This window comes from Dermacentor albipictus, unplaced genomic scaffold (genome assembly GCF_038994185.2).
Source record: "Dermacentor albipictus isolate Rhodes 1998 colony unplaced genomic scaffold, USDA_Dalb.pri_finalv2 scaffold_73, whole genome shotgun sequence".
NCBI lineage: Eukaryota > Metazoa > Arthropoda > Arachnida > Ixodida > Ixodidae > Dermacentor > Dermacentor albipictus.
The window spans coordinates 346725-368866 of NW_027225627.1; the positions used below are offsets into that span (position 1 = coordinate 346725).

The window sequence follows — 22142 nt, forward strand, 5'->3', positions numbered from 1 at the left end:
TTAAATATAATGGTCCAGTGGCTATTGTTTGAATTTGTGTTAAACTTTTTTTTTCATTATGCACTCACAGATTGTCTCGAATCTCAGGTAAGCCAACGTCCCATGTTTCCTCACAACTTGTTGGCGGTTTGTTCTGGCGCGATGCCTCTTTGGGGTTATCGCTCTGAAAGAGATATTTTCAATGCGCCGCAGTCATCGGATTTCTTGTTGCCACCCGTCTATGTAGCGTTTGTGTTCCTCGCGGTAACTGCGTCGGTATTCCTGGAAAAGGAATACCAGGCTCCTGTTATTCTTCCCCTTTTGTTCTATTAAGTGCAGCCTGGTGGGTGGCTTTACCACTAGTGGGTGTTGATGTGTCCAAAATTGTTCTTGCGAATGGATTTAATTGCCTTTTAACGACCATTCGCGCCTGGCTCATTGCCCACTTTCGAGGAATGCCTGGCCAGTGCCGGCACTCACTTGATTTGGATACTATACTCGTGTGCTTGCATGCAGTAATTCTTGGTCATATGTCGGAACTACATCGGCACTTGGTTCTTCTTTCTTGCTGAAATATAAGAGCCGATGTGGGCGGCTTGTTAGTTCATATGTGACTGTAGCTTTCAATAATGTAGCGGTGCTCTTGAGCCTCTCTGGCTACTAAAGAGCATAGCTGTGAGCTCCGGGAGGTCGTGGCTTTGCCTGTTGCCTCGGATGTTTCCACAACATCGGTTTTCTAAGTTGAAACGACACCCAGGCACTCTCGATCTTCGTCCTCTTGACAGACAGCCGCGTAGTCATAAGTAATGACCAAACCTATAGGGTACGCGCTGTTCTAGAGTGCTATAAAATGCTTGGAATGTTTGACGACCATGATTAAACGTAAATAATGCAGACATTCACTTCCTCCTGCTGCAACATTGTAACAGTCTTGGCAGGCATAAAATTCGAGTTTTAAAAACTGCGTCACTACAAGCTCAAAATCATCGGGACAATGTAGTTTGTTTTAAGAAATCGTATATTGTTTAAATGAATACCATCTGAATTACTCAGCTTGAAGATTCCATAATCCATGTCGTTGCCGTAAAATATAAAGTGTAAGGCCAACCTAGCGCAGTATCGTTATATAAGTAGTGAATTTTCTTTACCTTCTCTTGTTACTTTCGTGGCACAGAGTGCCTCCAAGCTGGCGTAACCAGCTTACTTAGTAGAGAAAACTTTGCTTCAGCTGTCGCCGTTTCTCCTCTTCCATCAGAGATGGGACGCCATAGACGTTGAACTTGGAGAATAGACTTTATGTACACATTATATACATTGACAGCTATTTACAGTGGGTCCGACGTATCAACTCGACATAGCCGATAGTACATAGCACCGTTCGTACGTCAAGACCCTTGGGTTACACTGGGACCGGCGCCTTAACTCGGCAGAGCCGAAAGTGCAGAGCACCTTTCTTGCGCCCGGAACCCCTGTGAGAGGTCGGGAGCCAGGTTTTAAACCTTCGGTTGCCCCTCCCGAATCCCCTCACGGCAAATCACGACACCCCAGTGACCTGATTGGGTCAACTGGGCTGTCACTCATTGGGCACTCTCTCTCTCACCCTCTCCCTGCGTTCCTCGGAACATTCAGATAGATAGAGGGAGAGAAAGTAACCACCAACAACAAATAAACAAATAACATCCCAACCGTTTCGCCTCCGCGACATACATGGAAAAGTCTCCCGACACCTTGAAAAACACTTACGGGGAAACGGCCATCTGCGTCGCCCCGTCCTCGCGCTTTCACTAATCCCATCGCGCACTGCGTGCCGCAAAGGACACCCCTGCCGACGTGCGCCCGCCGATTCGCAATGCCGTCTTGTGCATTGTTCGTCTCGTCCGGCGGGCCCGCAAAGCTAAGTGCACCGTTGGATTTGTCTCGGTGGCGCCAGCCTACCTTTCAAGAGACTGCGCGTCGGGTCACCGATCCCTCGGGTTTTAAGCTGCCGCTTTGTACCCCCCCGGCATGACCATAGACGCCCTAACGACGCTTTGCCTGCACGCGTGACAGGTTAAAATGTCCCGACGCGTCGGCGCGGGCTATCTGCCGTCAAAGAGCGTCTCCCGACTCGTTACCAAAGCGCCCGGCTGGCTTTACTCTCGGCTAAGCCCGAAAACGGCGACCTCCCCCAATTCTAGGAAGGGAAATGACCTCTCAGCGTCCACGCCGTTTGGCAACATCCTTTACATAAGTGAACGACTTATTTATGAGAAGACGGGCAGTCGCACAATCTGTTTGCGTTGTAGTGGCTCCTGAGTATCACAGTCATCGGCAAGTGCTTGTTAAATATTGTACCAATAACTGTCAGATCGGATCAAAATGTCGGCTCTGCTAATGCTGAAACGCCAGTGCACCCTTTTTTTTTCGCATAAAATAGGGAGCAAACTCCGTAGAAATGGGTGCCTTTCGGCGAATTTTGAAGGCATGCGGTGCTTAGAGCATATAAGTGTTTCAACAAGTTAATAATACCCAGAGAACATCCTGACTCATGTGTGAAAAACATTGAATCTTTGTTTCAGGAAATGAGAGCGCACAACCACTGCCGCTCTCCTGACGGAGACGATACGCCTTGGTGTTTCGTGAACGAATCTGACTACGAACACTGCGATATTCCGGAATGCTCGAAAATTCAAAGTAAGCATTGCCCCTACAGCTTCGTCATTCAGCGCGAAAGAGTTAATCGGCTGTCGTTGTACTAGGTACCCTTTTTTCCTAATTTTCCAATAGGTCCAAGTGTTGCCATCGTGCTGATGAAATGTGCTGACAACGAGTTTCAGTGTAGCCCTGACCAGTAAGTACGGACCAATTTGCCCTCCCTACCCCCCCCCCCCTTAAACAATGAACAACTTCTAGGGCAAATTTTTTTCCCACAAAACTATCTTCGTCATTTTTCCGGTATTTCCTTTCTTTACCACTGCGCGCCATGCATTTATCGGTATGCGAAATGCTCTTTTTACACAGTAAATTGACCTAATTTCTAATTTCATTTTCACGTCTCCTTTATTATTCCAACAACTATATGGACACTCACTCCAGGTGCATTTCTGCCGTCCCCGTCGTCGTGGTGTTACGTATAAGGTCCAAGGGCGATAATATCGTCGCCGTGCGCCGCATCCCGTATGTGCAAGTGAAAGCGTACGAGTGTGAGCCGACGATGGCAACTGAATGTCGTGCACGCAAGAGAGGCAAGCGGAGAGGAAGCGCGCCGTCTGTCGTCGCTCGCGAGGCAATGGGGGGAGGGAAGGGAGAGGGCGGGGCGCGTTTCACTCCGGCGGCTGCTGTGTATGGTGCGGCCGCGCGGACTCTTAAAAGCGAACTGCGATGAGTACAGAGTCTAGGTGCCCAAAGGACTCAAAGATTCGCGTGCGCTCTGTGTTCTCGCCGCTTAATTTGCGTTGAAGCGAGAGGTAGCACGATGGTCAATTGGCTCGCTGCTCATGCCGAACTTCCTCGCTCCAGCGTTCTGATCGCGAGTTTCCGCAGTCATCGAGTGAGATGCGTTCATGTTGGCTTGTGCGTGCATGACCCCATGCTTGTTAGTTTAGTTAGTAAGCAAATGTTTGCAGGCTTATACGGCCGATAAAACTACTATCCTTACTCCGTATAGCTGTCTACTAATTTCCTATCGCAATCGATGCTTCGCCTTTCGGGCAAAACTGACTTTTTTTAATGTAACATAGTGAACAATATTTCACATGTAAATAACAATTCCTTTTTTTTCATGCGCTTTTCTTTTCTTCCGCCTTCTCTCTCTTCGGGCCTTTCAATCTCTCATCCCCTGATCCTTGCATAGTAGCATGTAGGTGACTTTAGGCACACCGGAAAAATTATCCTCTATCTATCTATCTATCTATCTATCTATCTATCTATCTATCTATCTATCTATCTATCTATCTATCTATCTATCTATCTATCTATCTATCTATCTATCTATCTATCTATCTACCTATCTATCTCGCATAGTGTTCCTGACAGGAAAGCAGTAGGCGCAGAGTATTGAAAATGCTTTGACACTATCGCCGAAGGACGAAACATTAGGGAGTTTTAGAATAGGGGCCCCAATAGTTTGGGGCCCCAAAGAGCTTTGCGGGTGTCAGCATTGGGACACGTAGGAGTGAAGAGTTTTATAATAGGGTTTTACGTTTGCGGATAGCGTCTTGCGCTGACAGCGCCACTACGGCGTCAAAGAAATGCTATTAGAAATAATTAAATAAAATATACCATTTTATGAGAGGAATAATAATTTTGTCTTGCGTGTATTCGCGTTTAATTACAATTTAGAGGTTATTCTGTAAGTAGCAAACAGTTAGTTGCGCTTAGTTTTGAGCAAACCAACTTTACTAGCCTTCACCAGCCAAGCTTAGCCATGTTAGGCCTACGAGCCATAAAATCCACAATCGAATTCAAAATCAGCGGCGTCTAATGAGTCAATCTTCATAACACACGCTAGTTGACAGAAAGCGATAACCGCAGTCACTTCTCCTAGCTTGCGAACTTCACGCGTTACCACGAATCGAACCCAGTTTTGTGCTAGGTTAGAGCCGTCGCTTCGATGGGTGCCGCCATGTTTGCCGACGCAAAACTTTTGGGGCCGCTATTTGGGCTCCCGCTAAATCGATGAAATAGCGTTCCCAACGCAAAACCCAAACGCAGTTTGCGTCTTGCGCATGCGCAGTGGCTTCGACGCTATTTCTTTGGGGCCCCAAAACGTTTGGGGCCCCTATTCTAAAACTCCCTATTGACAGCAGTAGCAAGGTTTAGCGTTGCGCTTGAACAACATCACTGACGGTGTTCTAACTATACGGGGGTGCGACTTGCTGGCGCAACGCAGCACGCAAGGTAACTCCTGCTGGGCACTTGGAACAGCACCCTGCCAGCTACCAGGCGTCTCACAACGCGGATGTGGCGCCGCCAATGGCGCTGCAGGCGTCACGCCTCGATAGCGCTTGGTATGAGACCGGCGGAAAACCTTCGGCGTTAGTCGGCGCCCAGTGAAACGTTAGATAACGTTAGCTTGACGTTTGCTGCTCAGACCAGCGCATACACACAGCAGCTTGGCAGAAACGCTGTGGTGTGCTTAATAGTGGGCGTGCGCACAACGCTCGGGCCGGCAGCGAGTGAGCGTAGCGTTGACGGCGCGTCCGCTTCGCTTCAACGTTTTTGCGGCCGAGCGCCGCTCCGCGTCTTTGTAAACTGTCTAATCTTACGCGCGCGAGCCGAGCATGCGCCGTCAGCGGCACAGCGCGACGACGCCGATAGCGCCGACGACATGAATGCGCCTCGAGCGTTCGTACAATCGCCATCGCAATAATAATAAAAAAATGCACAAGATTGGCGAAAATTATTGTTGCGAGTCTTAAGCCCTAAAGTTTGTACAGATTTTTAAGTCACATCGCCCCGCCCCCTCCTGTAGTATCTTTCTCCGCCACCAGATGGTGACACCGCCCGAACAATAATAATATTGCTCTCCCTTGACATATAATTGAATGTGGACAATTGACATCATGTTTACAATAGCGCAGGAATATACAAGAAAACTGGTGCGGATATCTTGGGGCAAGAAAGGAAGGGCCAGGAGGTATCTTCAGCAACATTGTATTGCACCCTGCAGCGAATAAGGGAATAATATTAGGTTCAGATGTTCTTGACAGCATTGTTTAGCGAATAATCAGGTTTATTCATGAGTTATAAAAAGTGTTTAAGGATCGCTTTTAGATAAGTAGACATTCTAAGGCACCCTGGTGTTAGCAAGCGTGGATTATGAAAATTGGCCACATAGTGGCCACATAGCCCGTACTTTTCTATGTTGTAGGTGCATTCGAAAAGAGTGGATCTGTGACGACGACATTGACTGCCATAATGGAAGAGACGAAGCGAACTGCGGTAAGTCATGAATACCTTCTTTTTTTTCTTTTTTTTTTACCTTTCAGCCGGCCTCATGCGGACTGTAATTTATGGAGTAACTGAATATTACATGTATGCTAAATAATGACAATTAACAAGAAAGAAACATGACGCCGAGAAAGTCCAGCTAAAGTATGATTGTATAAAGTACAGCTTCGTAGCGCGAAAATCGGTTAGACGACAATGAACAGTTCAGTAGTCCTATTCATACGTGTGAACTCTTTCAGATCGTCTCCTCGAAATGTTCCAGCGGACGCCTCTGACTAGAATGAGTAGCTACGAGTCCGCAAGGTATTTTTCTGTGAGCGTCACAAAGGTATATATTTCATTACTTCATTAAACTATCCTGAGTTGGGCGAGCGAGGGAAGCTGTACCCTAGTAACAAAGTATGAGTAAGCACTCGAGCTCCCTATTGCTATTCATCCGGTTAACATCTCCGGCTAATATTTTGGCTGACTGAATGTTAGCCGAGAGTGGCGTATCTCCTGCATGCGTCCCCATGCACCACGCTTGCTCTCTCCTCGCCGTTCACGCCAACATTACTCCCATTGTTTCTCACATCTCTAAGGCTGAAGCTAACCCACTTGAGATTAGCATTCATGAAGAAGAAAAATAGAAAAAACAATACGATGTGATAATCACCAGTGAAACGAGGCAGTGACAAATCACCTAGAATGCTTCAGCTAATCAGATTTTACTGTATATATTGCACTAGCATTTCGTCTGTCTCTACTTCCTATTCTTTTCATTAAAACCTTCTCTCTCTATACCTATACTTTTAACGACCCCGGCTTTAGCTTTTCCCTGCTTTTTTTGCCACCAGTACACTAAACGTCTTTTGCTTATCTCGATCGCTAACCAGTTAACGCTCCCGTCAGCTTTGAATGCCAGCGCTTCTGGAACGTCGACGTTCCCTATACGGGTCTTGCCAGGTGAATATCTTGGCATTCCATTACGATTTGCTGAGTCATCTCCGGACTTTTGCTGCAGCCGAAACATGCCTCATGGTGTTCTGAATACTCACCCCTGCATGTATATTGTCCGCAGGCAGCAGCTCGGTTCTCAAATAGCAAGGCACTGCCCTCAAATTCGTTTCAGTGACCTCTCGGTGTCCTTCGCTGCGTTCTCTCTCTAGAAAGCGCTTGGATACTCGAAGTGCGATCGACGTCTCTGTCTGTGCTTATCCTTCACTTTTGTGCCCCCAGTGCGCGGCCAAGTGCGTCAACACAGCAGCGTTCACCTGCCATTCGTTCAGCTACATGGCATCCGGTAGCCTCTGTATACTGAGCGACCGCAACGTGGCACAGACGGGCTCGCTTGTGGCCGACCCCCGGTTCGATTATTACGAGAGCAGTGCTCACTCCGGTAAGTGGAATGCTGCGCATGTCACGTGTGCATGATGGTCGTCGTGGCGCTGTCTGGTCGACAATGTACCACAAGCGGTTTTTCTGGCGTCCATCTTGTCCCAGGGGCGTCGAAATTGCTTGGTGACATGGACGGGTGAAGGGTTGATTCGGGGAACGTGCAGAGGGTGGTAGCAAAGGGGCATGCGAGCAGTCGCCCGCAGGCCACTGAGCTGCATGCCCGAGTATCTGTATATTGACAGTCGTAGTGACGGCCATCGTGATTATCTGAGAGTCCTTCTCCCCTACCTCGCCCCTTCTCTGCGCTCCAACTCTCCATGACCCGTGAGGTGGCCATGGAGTCAGAGCATCAAATACCAATGTCTCTTTCGGTCTGTAATATTTACATCAATGCTTTAACAGCTGTCATGTTATGTGACATTTGCTGCGCGTGATATAGTATCAAGAATGCTGTTAGCAGTCCGCGTAACTAAAGCACTAGAGTGCGCCTCTGGAGGCTTATATTCATTCGCGCGGTGGCCCATGCCTCGATGGGTCTTGGAAATAAACAATAGCACGATACTGTTATTGGGGCCATGCTAACAAAATTTCTGCCGCTTAAGTGACCTACACGATTGCCGAGCGCACCAACGTCGGACCATATAAAAAAACGCCCATACACGTACGACAACTGTTGTCGCTTCTAGTATTCTTGAAAACTACAGGGCTTAAAGGGAAGCTGAAACACTTTTCGAAAAAAATGAGTTCTCTGCGGCATTCTACAGTTTTGAGTCCCCTGAACACGAATATCTCGTTCAAAAAGGGCGGAAACAAGCGCAAGCGGCTGTTTTTTCATGAAAACGCGCACCAGCGCCTCAGGGTATCGCGCGAACGCCGCTGTTGCCCGTGATTGGTCGGAGCAGCTGTGACGTCAATGGCGGCAGTCGCCGGTCGGCGCCGCCGTTTCAGAGCGTAGCACGCTGTTCTGTTCTGGCTTCATAGCTGAGTTGTAAGCGTTATGGAACGTTCTCGCTGTCTCGGACAGCTTGTATTTTCGCCGTACATGTTCGAACCGACAGCCGATACGGAAAACGATGGCGGCAACGGCGGCAACGATGATGTTGAGTGCGCCAAAAGCGAGAGGGATGTGTGCACCTTGTCGCGTGTTGGAAATCTTAGCTGTTACGTATGCTTTTTTTTTCATGTAGCTGCACGTTCCAATGACGGGAGAAAAAATGCGCTAAAGTGTCACTGGGAACTTGCTGCTGGAAGAATGCCGAAGCACTAACTTCTCATTAGATTGTAAACACGGGTACAATTCCGCGATGTCAAGCACCTTGCCGCTGCTTGTCTAAAGTCCCGTGGTTTTCTGAGCGTTGATACACGATCGCGAACATAAGTGCCGCGTTTCAAAGCGCGCACATGCAGTGCTGCGAGGTACAGTCATGGAAGTTGCTTATCATACACATCCAGATCGAGATGCTCAGGGGGATTATATGTGCAATATTCAGAATATGGTTCGACGACTTTACGATTGTGGCTCGATCAAGAATCGGTGTGCGCGCTCCATGCTAGTGTTGACATAAAGATATTAGGCAGTTTTAGCACCGCCGTGTGGTAAACATGATAACTGCAACCGTACGTCGAATGTCACTAGGCAAGCATATACTCCATTTCATACCTCAGGTATGAAATGCTCCATTTCATACTCCATTTCATACCTCATACCTCAGGTCTATGGTTCGCAGCGTGCCAGCGGCATTTGCTCGCGCGAGCATGCGCGTGAAGCTGCCGCGACGGGCTGCAATTAAAGAATGCCGAAAAGAAAATTGATTTAAAAGAACGTGTTAGTAGCCGTATAAGTACACGGATTGTTTCTATGGGTAAATTCTTTTTTTTTCCATTCAGAACTGAGCTTATATATGAAAAGTTTTCTCAAAAATCGGGTCAAGAAACACCGAAATTTTTCTAAGTGCGAACGCAGCCACTGCACGAAGTATCTCAAGCCTCCACAGCGTTGCACCTGATGTATGAAACGGAGTATAGCAACGCCAGCAACAACGCGTTTCCGCATTTGTCGTAAGGCTATCCGGCTATCGCGGAAATGGTCCGAGCACAGCACAGTTGATTTCGTCGGCACGAACTTATCTCTCCTCACCGCACTGCGCTGCAAGCTTCTTGTCCTTCGGGAACCTGTGAAACACCACATCGTCTCGCCCGCGTGTGTTCGCGCAGCTGAATGCTGCACAGAACGAGGGCATGTTGGGCGCCCTTGGCTGTAGGCACTCACGCAGCACAGAAGGAAAGAACAGTTTACGAAAATCGCAAAACAAACGTGAGCGGCGGCGGCGGCAAATATCTCGTAGCGTCGTTCAGTAAAGCGCAGGACGGAAAGAGGCATGCCAGCGCATGCTAGCGCGCCGGTCCGGCAGCTCGGTCTCCGCCAGTGACGTCACTCTCGCCGGTTCTCTCCTCTGGCAACCACCTCACCCGGCGCTCCGGGAAGCGATGGGGGCGTGTCCGCGGGGGTGATTTAGAAAGTGATTTCCGCCCCTTATATTAACAAAACGAAGAAAAAAACTTCGGAACCGTAAATTATTAGGTCTGTTCTTCCCAATCCCAGCAATTCATGGAAATTGAAAACCGTTTCAGCTTCCCTTTAATGGGAATTAGCAATCAGATTTGTGCTTCTTGCAGAAAAATGGTAATCGATTACAATAACAATTACTTCTCTGAAAAATGTGATTACAGTTACCAATTCATGCATGCTCCCCGAAAGTAATGGAACAGTTACTAAAAATTAAGCGATTACTTTAATGTTACTTTCCGCCATACACTTATTAACGTTGCATAAATGCAGCAAATATAGCGAGCTTGCTTAGCTCTTTCAATTCGTTGCCTGCAACCCTTAACACGTTTTTTACCTTCACAAAGGTTCGTTTGCAATATTTTCTATCTTCATCTGCCCTCGTTTTTGTAAAAGCATCAGCAGTGACACTGAAAATTTTCTCGATATAATCGCTGGAGAAAAGGGCTGTGTTGTAACATAAGAACACCTTTCCCACAATACTGTGCATGGGTACTCAGCGCCGCGGTACGCCTCTCTGGGTGCTCTATGAAGCACATCGCTTCATTGTTGCTGGGGTTCGGAGAAGGTACTCCTGATAAGGCCATTGAAAAACCGGAAAATCAATCCCATATGGCTCCCTAGCATCCATGTCCGAAGTGACCATCGCTACCGAGCCATACAAGCGTCGTTTAAATTTGTCGGCCAACATCTGGTGGACCTCCACCCGGGACCCTTCACTTATTAGCCATTTAGACGTAGACTACTAATTGTAACATACGCCAGCAAACGTACCCGTTCCTTGAAGAAGCGGCCAAATCTGCAATGTAATTGATTATAAAACTGCACATAATTTAGCCCTGGTATTGTTCGAGTGTTACAATCGCAAAAATAGGTGCATATATCAATCACGTATACAGGGTGCCCCAACTATCATGCACCAAGATTTAAAAATATGCAAATGTCACGCACCTGGACAGAACAAAGGCAATATTGCTTGCCGTCGCTTGGGGATACTGAGATTATTTTTTGCATTCTGCATAATTACATAATACGCCTTAATCAATTAATGAACTTCCCAAATATTATTATTAGACGAAAAAATGTTAATGAGAAAATTCTAGAGTATCATGAAAAACTCCTGATACAACTCTCTGCTGCTCAATGCGTGCTACGTAAAAGTGTTTTTCCGAGTGTTAAAGAAGCCCGCGAATACACGCGAAGTGCCTCGAGCGGCCGGTCGCGCGGAGGAGGAGGGAGAGATTTTTGTTTGTGGAAAGAAAAATTGGGGTAAAGTGCAGCACAGTAACTGTCTCTCAGTTGAGGACACCTCAACCGCGCTGCACAAGTGGGAGAGGGAATTGAAAGAGGGGTGAAAGAGACGCGGCGGCGGCGGCCAGAACGGCGTGCGCGAGCAAGTTGGTGGCCTTCGCTTATGAGGCGCGGTGACGCGCCTAGTCGTGATGAAGCAGCGCTTCCTGCGCGGCGAGAGCCGCTTCACACATTTGACGTAGTACGTTGCCGTCGATAGCTGGGCACTGGACGAGCGGGGCACGGAGTGCAGCAACGAGAGCGGATATTAGCGCGTCCCTGGGGTCGCTGCTCGGAGCGGTTGAAGGATGTTGAAGGGCCGAGTGATGGCTCAGCCACGGCTGTTTGGATGTTGCGGCCGCGCAGGGCGTCACTGTAAGATCGGCCCTGCGGGGTGCGAGCAGATGTCGACGGAGCGGCTGTATGCGGCTCGGTCGATGCGGCGCCGGCCAGCTCTAATGCCCCAACCACTGGCACGCGCCGGAAAGCTTCGGCGCGCGCCGGAGGGTCAAATGCGTCAAAGCGTCGGGCGGGAATTCGGCGAAGCGGAACGTCGCGCAGCGATTATGTCTACTGCCGATGCTAGAAGATTGCCGACGCGCGGCGAAGCTGCGCCGGCGTGCAGCAATGAGAGGCTGCGACGAGTCGCAGGCGTCAACCAATCGGAGGCTGCGGAGCCTCCGGCTGCTAGGCTTGTAATGGCCGACCGTGGGAAGGCGCCGGCACCAACGATCGTCCGAGATTTTTGGACGCACGACGCGCGCGACAGTGTTCCTGAAAGACAGTGTTGTAATAGTAGACCGACACGACCGACCGACCAACGACCGTTGGTTGTGGCAGTGCGACGCCGACGCCGACGCCGACTAATCCAACCTGCCCACTGGGTTCCGCCGGGCTCGGCACGATCGTCTGCTAAAACAGCCAACCGAATCACGATTGCCGCAACGTCTGTGCTTGTTGTATGTGCATTTTGTTGTGCTCAAAACGAATGGAAGCACGTTTACGAGCTCCGAAGTCTGGATAATCAACACTCGCCTATCGCCGATGTTGTTTACGTTACGCGTAGGCCTAGCGCGTCCATCGAGTTCGTAACTGGCGAGTGAACGAACTCACCTGAGAAACTCTGTCGAAGGAAATGAATTTTCAGGTCCGTTTGGTGCTGCAGTGATTTAAAATATGGCACTCTTGACTTCGTGTGACCTGTGATGTGGTGAATGAACCGTGTGGAAGTTGGGTTGGTCAACCGCGGCGTGTTTCGTGTGGTGTCGGTTGACTCAAGTTTAACGGGCAAGCGCTGCGCTGTTTCCAGTGGTAAAGATAACTTCCGAAAGCGAAATAAACCAGTAGCCGAACTATTGGAAGTACTTACATAATCAGCCATGCCGCCTGTTTCAGCTGACACTGCGCTCTTCTATTCGGCATGTGAATCCAGTTCAGTACAAGTTCACTGTACTCAATCACTCACTTCTTTCTAGTGCGTCCGTCTTTTGGGCTAGTTGGGCATAAATCGCTCGTGAAGCAATCAAGAACACTGACGCACTGAAGCATACGTGACAACGCAGTCATATTTGAGTCAGTGTGTCGTTATAGTTGAGCACTGCAAAAAGAAATTATCTGTTTGCAACGTGTGCCCTGTGTGCAGTGCATAGCAGGACCTGCATCATGCAAGACCTATGCATGTAGCAGCGTATACCACGATTGCTTCGATGCCCGCTTCAGAAGCAGCAAGTACTGTGTCAATGAAACTGTAATTGATTTTTTATCTCACTTTTTGCTTATGGAAAGTGTAGATGGTGTGAGTGCATTGTGGGGAAGGTGAAAAGGTGTCATCAGTGTTTTGTGCAGTCAGTATGCTTAAACTGCTGGCATCCCTTCAGCCTCTACTAAAATGTTTCTTGCTGCGATACTATAAATTGTAGTCAGGACAAAGATCTACTCAAAACCAAGTTACCAATGCATCTGCGCAGAATGTGTTTGATTAACAAGTTAACGCTTCCACAACAACAATATGCCGATGCACAGCATATGTGCTTACAATAAATACCTTCCGTAAAGGTGAACGACTGGGCCTACAATATCAAACTTTGCAGTAGCACCGTAAAAAGTGCTGCCATGCGTATCAGCCACAACGAAACTGCTGCAAGTCCAACCTTCTTCCTTGGAGGCACTTTTATAAAGACTGTTCGGGCCCTTCCCATTCTGGGTGTAGCATTTAGCTGTTCTCTCAACTTTTCCGCATATGTCACCAGCACGGTATGTAAGCACCGGCCCTTTCTTGGGTTTGTGTGCCGTGTCTCCCTTCCCTGATGACCTAAGGTTTTCCGAGCACTCTACACTTCTATCATTCTGTCACGACTTGAGTACTGCTCATCAGTATAGTTCCCGTACCAAACTCGCGACGCTAACAAACTTAAGCTTGTTCAGCGCCGGACAATACGCACCCTTTACTCCCGTCTTTTCGGTTGTCACAAGCTCATGCCAGCCTTCGAGGATTGCCTCAAACCCCTCAAGTAGCACACCCTGCAATACCAACGCAACATTGCACTAGTCTATACTGCAGGGTGTTTGACCTCTCTCTGGACAGCACTAATCTTTCTTCAGTTCGTCTGAACAAGTGGTCAGCACAGCCTGAGCCCTCATCACGCCTCTATGGCCCGACACCACAACTCCATGATTATATCTGGCATGCAGAGCTTTCTCTCCACCCCCCTGGCGATTTGGATTCTCCTTCCTTGGAACCAGACTTCATTGGCACTCCTGTTTGTTGTGCACCTGTCGAATGTGTGCGTGTGGGCCGTGCTGTGTTATTGAGCAAGTGTGTGTGCACGTGGAGGGGAAAGAAGTGCCTTCTGCATCCTGTAAATTCCTGCTTTAGATGGCTGGTTATCAGATGCTCTAACATACAGGCATCAGCCTTCTTTTTAGTCTAGTGTGCCAAGTTACCACTAAGATTATTATTATTATTATTATTATTATTATTATTATTATTATTATTATTATTATTATTATTATTATTATTATTATTATTATTATTATTATTATTATTATTATTATTATTATTATTATTATTATTATTAAAATCATCACTTTGACCACATTGATTGTGTTGAAGCCAGCGTGACACATAATTCAAAATATTTCTGGAGCTTTGTGGGCTCTCTCTTCTAAAAGGAGTGCCAAAGATGTACGTCTTCTTCATGAAAATAGTGGTGTTGTCTCGAACACTGCTGATGCCTTTGCAGAACATTTCTGTTTGCTATATGGTGTGAAATATGCTTCAACTAACCTTCCTTCTCAGTGTGGCGCAGTGTATGCTAACAGTCAATGAAAACCTCGTTTCCAAGTATATGAAGTGCCTTAAACTTTGCCTTAAACTTTCCCTTTCTTGTGGTGTTGATGGTATTTCCTCCACAGAGCTTAACCCTTTGAGACGCTGTCTACACAATTGGGCACAGCAGGAACGTGCATCAATAGCAAAAGCACTGATGAAAGTAAAGGTATTTAACATGTGTTTCATACATCTTGAAACACTTATTATTGGAACTGTGTTGCAATTCTGAATAATTTGCAGAATGTTTTAACAAAATGAGTGGGAAGGTAGACAGCTGGGTGCTGTTACTCTGTGTCAGTATGTTGTATGTAGCGGGTTCACTTCTTTCATTGTTTTTTACAATGTCGTGCACCAGGCATAATTGTCAAGTGGCTGGATAAGTGCTTTTCAAGCTTTTCAAAACACGAAATAGTACATGTTTTCATATTTTGTGTTCCTGTAGTGAGTTTTCGCATGGAGTCGAAATTTTGTAAACTTGACAAAACTCGCTAAACGATTGAAAATTCTCAATATTTACTGCAGCTGTACACTTTCCACGATTCTGAGGATGCAAGAGATGTGGTGAAAGCAACTTTTCAATCAACGGGATAAAGTGGTGTCTGAAAGGGTTAAGACGTATGGAAGCATACTTGTTCCTCGTTCTCACAAGCATCTTCAATAGTTTCCTGAAGTCTAGTACCTTTTCTAGCACTCGGAAGGTAGCATGAACATTGCCCATGCACAAATCAGGTGCTAGATGTGCAGTTACTTACTGCCGACCTATATCTATCCTCTTCAGTGCGTCAGGTGTTTGAATCGATATGGGATTCCTCGTTTTCTGTTAGTGCTAAGAGCATTTTAATAAATAAACAGCATGACTTTGTGTGCCGACATTTCAGACTTTCAGGCTATTTCAGACTGTCAACAGTGTTCACCACTGCATCGACTTCCAAAACGACATTTTTTCACTCTCAAACTGGTGCAGAAGCAATAAGTACTCTTAAAGGGCCCCTGAAACGGTTCGGACAAATTTTGTAGACGCGTAGGGTACAGCTTAAGTAGAACATTCGCACCACAATTTAAGTGAAGCGTTACGTATTAATGGAGCTACAAGCGATTATAAGTTACCCTCCTCCCCAGCCATGCTTTTCCTTCTCAACTCGTCCGCCGAGCGAGCGGGGCTAAGCTCCGCCTTCACTGGTCCTGCGTCATGATGCGACGTCACATCGTCGACTTCCGGGTGTTTTGGAGCCCGCCCCAGCCCGCGCGAAACCTCTCCGCTAGCTGCTTGGCTGTCAACCCCAAGCGAGAGCTATCGAAGCAGCGTGCGTTGCGAGCATTCTGTCGTAGCGCCGAACGTGTCTGGTATTCCGTTAACCACAGGCAAGCTGGTCATTTCGGCAAATGACTGGAGGCATAAACTCAAGCTGATGACGGAACTTTGGCGTAGACGTACGTGAGCGGCCTGATCGGTCTGCATGGTCCAGACACTTGTTGGCGCAGCGCTTAACCAGTCAAACAAAGCGCTAATATTGCTCTAATGAAGTGTAAAACATTTTAAACATTTATAAAAACAACGTGTTGATGATTACACTCCTGCGAAAAGTACGCACCAGCAGCAAAGAAGGAAAGGCTTCGTTGCTGCTACTGTGTATGGTTGAGCTCTATGCCACCAGGTGGCTGCACCGTGCAGACCATTCACATTTGCCCTTCTGCTCATTTCGGCTCATCCCGTTACGGCACAGTCAAGCGGCCAGATCCTGTCCCCTTGCGCTTACGTTTGCCTTAATGCGGGACTCGCGAAACGCTATTGCGTTAGTAATCTTCCGGTGTTAAGTGACGGCCACAAACGCGCAAATCCTGCGCAGCAGCCAGTTCGCCCGTACGCTGCCTTGCAGAGGGACACGATGTCGCAGCTTGACATATTGCCAGTCGCTACGTTTGCAGCCCACAAGGCAACAAAGTCGAATCATAGTGCTCGCGAAAAGACTGACACCAACTCTGACCGCGGAGCTCTCGTCAAAATGGAGTACGTTGTAACGCAAGCAGACGACACTTGCTGTGTGCCGGAAGTGCTTAAGTGTACTAAAAAATTGTTCTTGTGCATTCTCTTTATGCTACTTTCTTTTTATAAAAACAAATTAACTAACATTCCAACTATTACGAAGATGATTTGTTTACCATAAAGTTGGAAAAATTATCGACCACGCGCCCTGGTCAGCCAATCAGATAGCTCGCCCATGTGACGTAATATGGGTTATTTGCATCATATGGGTAGGGGCGGCTTAAAACTCTGCCGAGCACTGCGCTGCGATCGACAGCGATGTGCATTTTTAAAACCTTATAATAAATTAGACGCTTTACGTAGAGCACTTAGATGTGTCAATTAATGATCAGAAGGACCTACTCTAACGATTCAGTACGTTTGTAGAAAATCGCCAAAATCGTTTCAGGGTCCCTTTAAATGCTTCCAACACTATGGCATTAAGTTATATGCACAAAACGCACCATGTGAAATTTTGATACACCCTACGTGATGCTCCACTCCTTAGGGTAGATGAAATGAAAGATCTTGGTGTGTACTTCGACAAAATGCTAAGCTTCTCTTCACATAGATAATTACACAAGATGCCCTTCACGCTCTTGGAATTTCATGCCGTATATTGCATCATTTCCACTCACCTGTTGTGTTTCTGAAATTCTGTTGTGTGCCTCCAACTACTAGAGTATGCCTCTGTAGGAGGGGGGTGCAATGAGCAAATCTAATTCTGACCTCATTGAACGTATCCAGAATAAATTGATATCTATCTTCAAGCACCACTTTTGCCATTCTGGCGACCACAGTTGAGCCTTCTCAAATATACTTCAACTCGCACCTCTAGATTCAAGTCTTAATTAATCGCACCTTTTGTTCCTGTATAAGGTGGTCCATGACATTATACATTCCTTAAAGCTTCTTGATCATATGCATTTGTTTGTGCCGCAACAGTATACCAGGTAGCATTCCACATTCGTTGCCTGGGCTTGTTACAAGATTGTGCTAATAAGACTCGACTCCAAAACATACTTCAGAGTTCATTTCCTGTGTTTTGTGTATCTGTAGATAATCACGTAGGATTAACTCCCTTTTACTTTTCCGCGTTTCCTTTTTTCCCTATTTGTTTCTCTATCTTCCATTTTTTTGTCTACTACATTCGTGTTTTCTCTACATTTTGTCTCACATAGTGCTGTTAAGTGCACCAGTACAAAGGCTCTAGCTGTTCCTGGGCACTACAATAAAAATTTGAATGATTAATTATTATCGTAGTATAAAATTGTGCTTTTAAAGTAGGTACTAGTATACTATTTTAGTGCAGTAGCTTTCGTGCAATTAAAAAAAGGGCACCAATTAAGAAGAGAGAGAGAAAATGATAAATGAAAGGTAGGGAGGTTAACCAGGACAGCCCGGTTGGCTACCCTACACTGGGGAGAGGGAAAGGGGGACGGAAAGATTAAAAGAAGAGAAAGTCCACTGGGGATATCACTCGGTCACTCAGTCTGGATCACAGACGCTGACTCAATCCCGTATCTTTCAAATATCGCAGCAGCGCTTTTGTGGCCTTTTGTAGCTGCGATATGCGAGGCCATGGTCCCAAGATCTTGTTCAAGGTGAACGGCTTTCCATCTAGCTGATTGAGAGCTCTGCAGAGGTCTTGCCTTTCATCTTCAAAAGATGGGCAGTAGAACATTAGGTGTTCTATGGTTTCCTCGACACCGCAGGCATTGCACTCGGTGCTATCAGCCATTCCAATAAAAAATGCATATGCATTGGTGAATGCGACGCCCAAACGTAAGCGGGACAGCACTGTTTCCTCATTTCGCAGAAGACCTGGTAACATCCGCAGTTGCATAGAGGAATCGAGGGAATGCAATCGATGTTGAGTGAATTCAGGTGTGTGCCACTTTTCCAATGTCAAAAGAGTGGGTTAGCTTGCCTAAGTGTTGGGCTGCGTCGGTCCGCGATAAAGGTACAGAAAGAAGGGTCGCTCCTTCGTGGGCTTTCCTAGCAGCTTTTTCAGGGAGGTCGTTGCCGGAGATACCGCAATGACCAGGCAGCCACTGAAACATGACGTCGTGTCCTTTCATGATCATGTGATGGTGCATTTCTCGTATCTCCGACATGAGTTGTTCACATGACCCGCGACGAAGAGATGACAAAAGACATTGTAAGGCCGCCTTTGAATCGCAGAATATTGCCCACCGATTAGCCGGTTGGTTATTAATATAATCAACGGCACCTCGGAGGGCAACAAGCTCCGAACCGGTCGATGTTGTCAAGTGAGAAATCTTGTATTGGATGCTCAGTGATCGTGATGGTATAACCACTGCGCTGATGGAGCTGGTCTGAGTAGAAGAACCATCCGTATATATGTGGACTCGATCAAAGTAGAAAGTGTGCAAACAATCCAGAGCTGCTTGCTTCAAGGCCATGGTAGGCAGGACGGTCTTCTTTCTTATCCCTGGAACAGTAAGACGCACTTGAGGTTGTTTTAAACACCACAAAGCTGAGGTTGGACGTGCTGAGGGTGTGAAGCCCGATGGTAAGGAGGCACGATGGATGCTGACCTTGTTGGAGAAGGACGCCTGTGGTCGTCGTTCTGGCATGAATTAAGAAAGTGCAATAATATGCTATGTGCTTGCTCATATGCATTGTGCTATTAATTTCTTCTGAGTTTTAATAATGGCTGGCTACTGTATGCAGTGTTGTGCAATAAAATAATATGCCACAGCAATTACTGCGTGCCTCGCAGAACAAATTGAATATATCTTTCTCAGTCAGAACATCATAGCAGGCTGAAAATAATAAACTGCAATTTTTCTTTTTGTAGTGACGAAGTGTGTAAATTGTGAAAATAACCTGTTTATATATTTCTTATACTATGCAAATGAGCTGCTCCCATACATTCGAATAAGTGCTTCAATAGTACGACTTGACAAAGGGTAACGAAAGACTCCTATTAAAACCCTCTAATTCTCAAGCTTGTATTATCTGATGGTATGTCATTTCATTAATGTGAAGAAAGGCAAACTTGATATGTGGAAACCAGTTACAATAGAACATGGCCCTTACACTGTGAAAATGTTTTGTAGCAATACACTGAATGTGAAGGTCTCCGGATGCGGTGTTGGTGCATCAAAACAACCTAGAATAATAGAGGTGCTCCATGGGCTAGATTTGGCAGAATCGAGAATTGGGGGGAAACAAGATACGAATTACATGCATTTTAGCTATTCTAGTTTTTTTTTTTTGTGAGTGCTACAGGTGTTTCAATTCTGTCTTGCTGATTTTCTCAGAACCCACTTTTTCACGTTTCTCTCATGCACCAACAAGCATAATTATATTGACACGGATGCTTTATCTGTATCCGGTTACCGTATTTCACGGGCTAAAAAATTTTAAACGTTATCGCTCAGTGCAGGATGCGCCTGAACGTATCGGAAGTTTCGCGAATGTTATCGATGGTTCTGTCTGTTGTCGACGAACCTTGCTAATCTGATTGCATACGCGACACGAATTGTGTTGTAGTTTCTGGAAGGCGCGCGGGCACCAGCGAATAGGTTGTAACTTTCGACGACTGACGTATGCAAAACGACGCGCTTGACCCGCAGATGAGATTTTCTACGATTGCCGACATTTCTTGCCGCTATCGTTGCGATTGAGCCGGCACTATTTATTTACCGTCACTACTACGTGGCAATATTTCCAACACAGATTTTTTTTTCAGTTATACATTGCAGGCCTAATTCTTACATAGTTGGCTGTGCAATAAGCTACCAAAAAAATGAAATGGTGCAACAGTTTTTGATATATGGCATCGTCGTGCAGGTGTTTGCAAAGCGATCTTGCAGACAGACGACGCGCGAGCGCTGATGTCGATATTTTGTGCACCATTGTTACTTCAAAAAATAAAAAACTGTTGTGGTAGGTGTATATTCATTATTCAAACGTGTTTTTTATATCTAAAAGCACATACAGATCATTAACTTATTGTTTCAAGCTTAGTTTACAGCAGGCTGTTTTAGGCCGGACTTTGACGGATGAAGACGGAATGGATGGATGGATGGATGTTATGAGCGTCCCCTTTGGAACGGGGCGGTGGCTTGCGCCACCAAGCCCTTGCTACTATGCTGCCTAATATCCTACCTAGGTTAACCAATGAGAAAAAAAAAACACACTATGAACTACCACGTACAAATTTTCTGATACCCTATTGCGAACTGTGCTTCTGTACGTCTCCGTCCTTTGTCGTTTCCCTACTTTTCTTCCACCAATCCTCCAATCGCCTCTTACTGATGTCTATTGCGGACCTGTTTGCTTTACCACTGCTCCCGCTGAACCCGAGGGCTTCAAGGAGGCCAGTGGTGCCTAAATCGACTGCTGGATAGATGTCTTCACATTCTAATAAAACCTGCTCCGTCGTTTCCCTAGCTTTACCGCAGCAAGCACATGCTTCTTCTTCCTTCTTATATCTCGCTTTATACGTGCGTGTTCTAAGGCATCCCGATCTGGCTTCGAAAAGTAATGAGCTTCCCTTTGAGTTATCATAAATGGTTTCTTTCCTAATTTCGTTTTTTCCCCTTAAGTAGTTACTCATGGCAGGTTTCTTTTCCATTGCCGCCACCCATGAGATTAATTCAGCCTCTCTGACTTTCCGCTTGACCTTCTTTGTTGCTGTGTTGCCCACCCCACAGGCCGCATACTTGCTGGTAAGCTTCCTAGTTCTTTTCCTCCACTGTGAATCAATGTTTTGCCTGTACAGATACCTGAACACTCTCCCAGCCCATTTACTTTCCTCCATATTCCTCAGCCGTTCTTCATACTCAATTTTACTGCGAGCTTCCCTCACTTCAAAACCAGTCCAGCCCATATCCCCTTGCACAGCTTCATTTGTAGTCTTCCCGTGAGCGCCCAATGCGAGGCGACCCACTGACCTTTGGTTCCCGTCGAGCCCTGATTGTACCCCTGATTTAAAGCAAACAACCGCATTTGCAAAAGTAAGTCCTGGAACCATTACCCCTTTCCACATACCTCGGAGGACCTCGTACCTATTGTATCCCCATAGCGCTCTGTGCTTCATTATGGCTGCATTTCTCTTCCCCTTGACTGTTATGGTTTTTTCCTGTGTTTCCATATATCCGTCGCCTTCGTTTATCCGTATACCAAGGTATTTATATTCTGTTACCCGAGGTATTTCTTGGCCCTGTATCTCCACTGTCTGTTCACTGTTTTCATTGAATACAATAACACCTGATTTTCTAACACTAAATTTCAAACCTAAATTGTTGCCTTCCTGTCCACAGATATTAGCCAGACGTTGCAAATCACTTTGCTTGTTTGCGAGCAACACAATGTCGTCCGCATAAAATAAACCTGGGAGTTGCTGCTCTATTACTGTACCTGCCTGTTTGTATGAGAGATTAAACCCGATATTACTGCCTTCTAGCGCCCTCTCCATCCTCACCATGTACATCATAAACAGCAGCGGGGATAAAGGGCACCCCTGCCTCAGTCCCTTGTTGATATGAACTTTCTCCGCGCTCCTCATCCCTTCCCATTCAACGCAAACAGTATTTTCTAGGTAAATCTCTCTCAAAAGCTGTATACAATCGTTACCTAAGCCTTCCCCTTCCAGAATATCCCACAAAATG

At 46.5% G+C, this 22142-nt stretch overlaps 1 protein-coding gene across 1 annotated transcript in view; it reads left to right on the forward strand.

Annotated features, from left to right (window-relative positions):
- The window catches only part of LOC139053113 (neurotrypsin-like), a gene marked incomplete at its 3' end in the record, with an annotated part of 124175 nt that overhangs the window by 49047 nt on the left and 52986 nt on the right, over positions 1 to 22142 (forward strand). The window contains exons 10-14 of the mRNA XM_070530270.1: positions 2538 to 2652; positions 2746 to 2809; positions 5831 to 5901; positions 6150 to 6238; positions 7129 to 7288. Coding sequence (XP_070386371.1) covers positions 2538 to 2652; positions 2746 to 2809; positions 5831 to 5901; positions 6150 to 6238; positions 7129 to 7288 — 499 coding nt within the window. The remainder of the gene's footprint in view (positions 1 to 2537; positions 2653 to 2745; positions 2810 to 5830; positions 5902 to 6149; positions 6239 to 7128; positions 7289 to 22142) is intronic.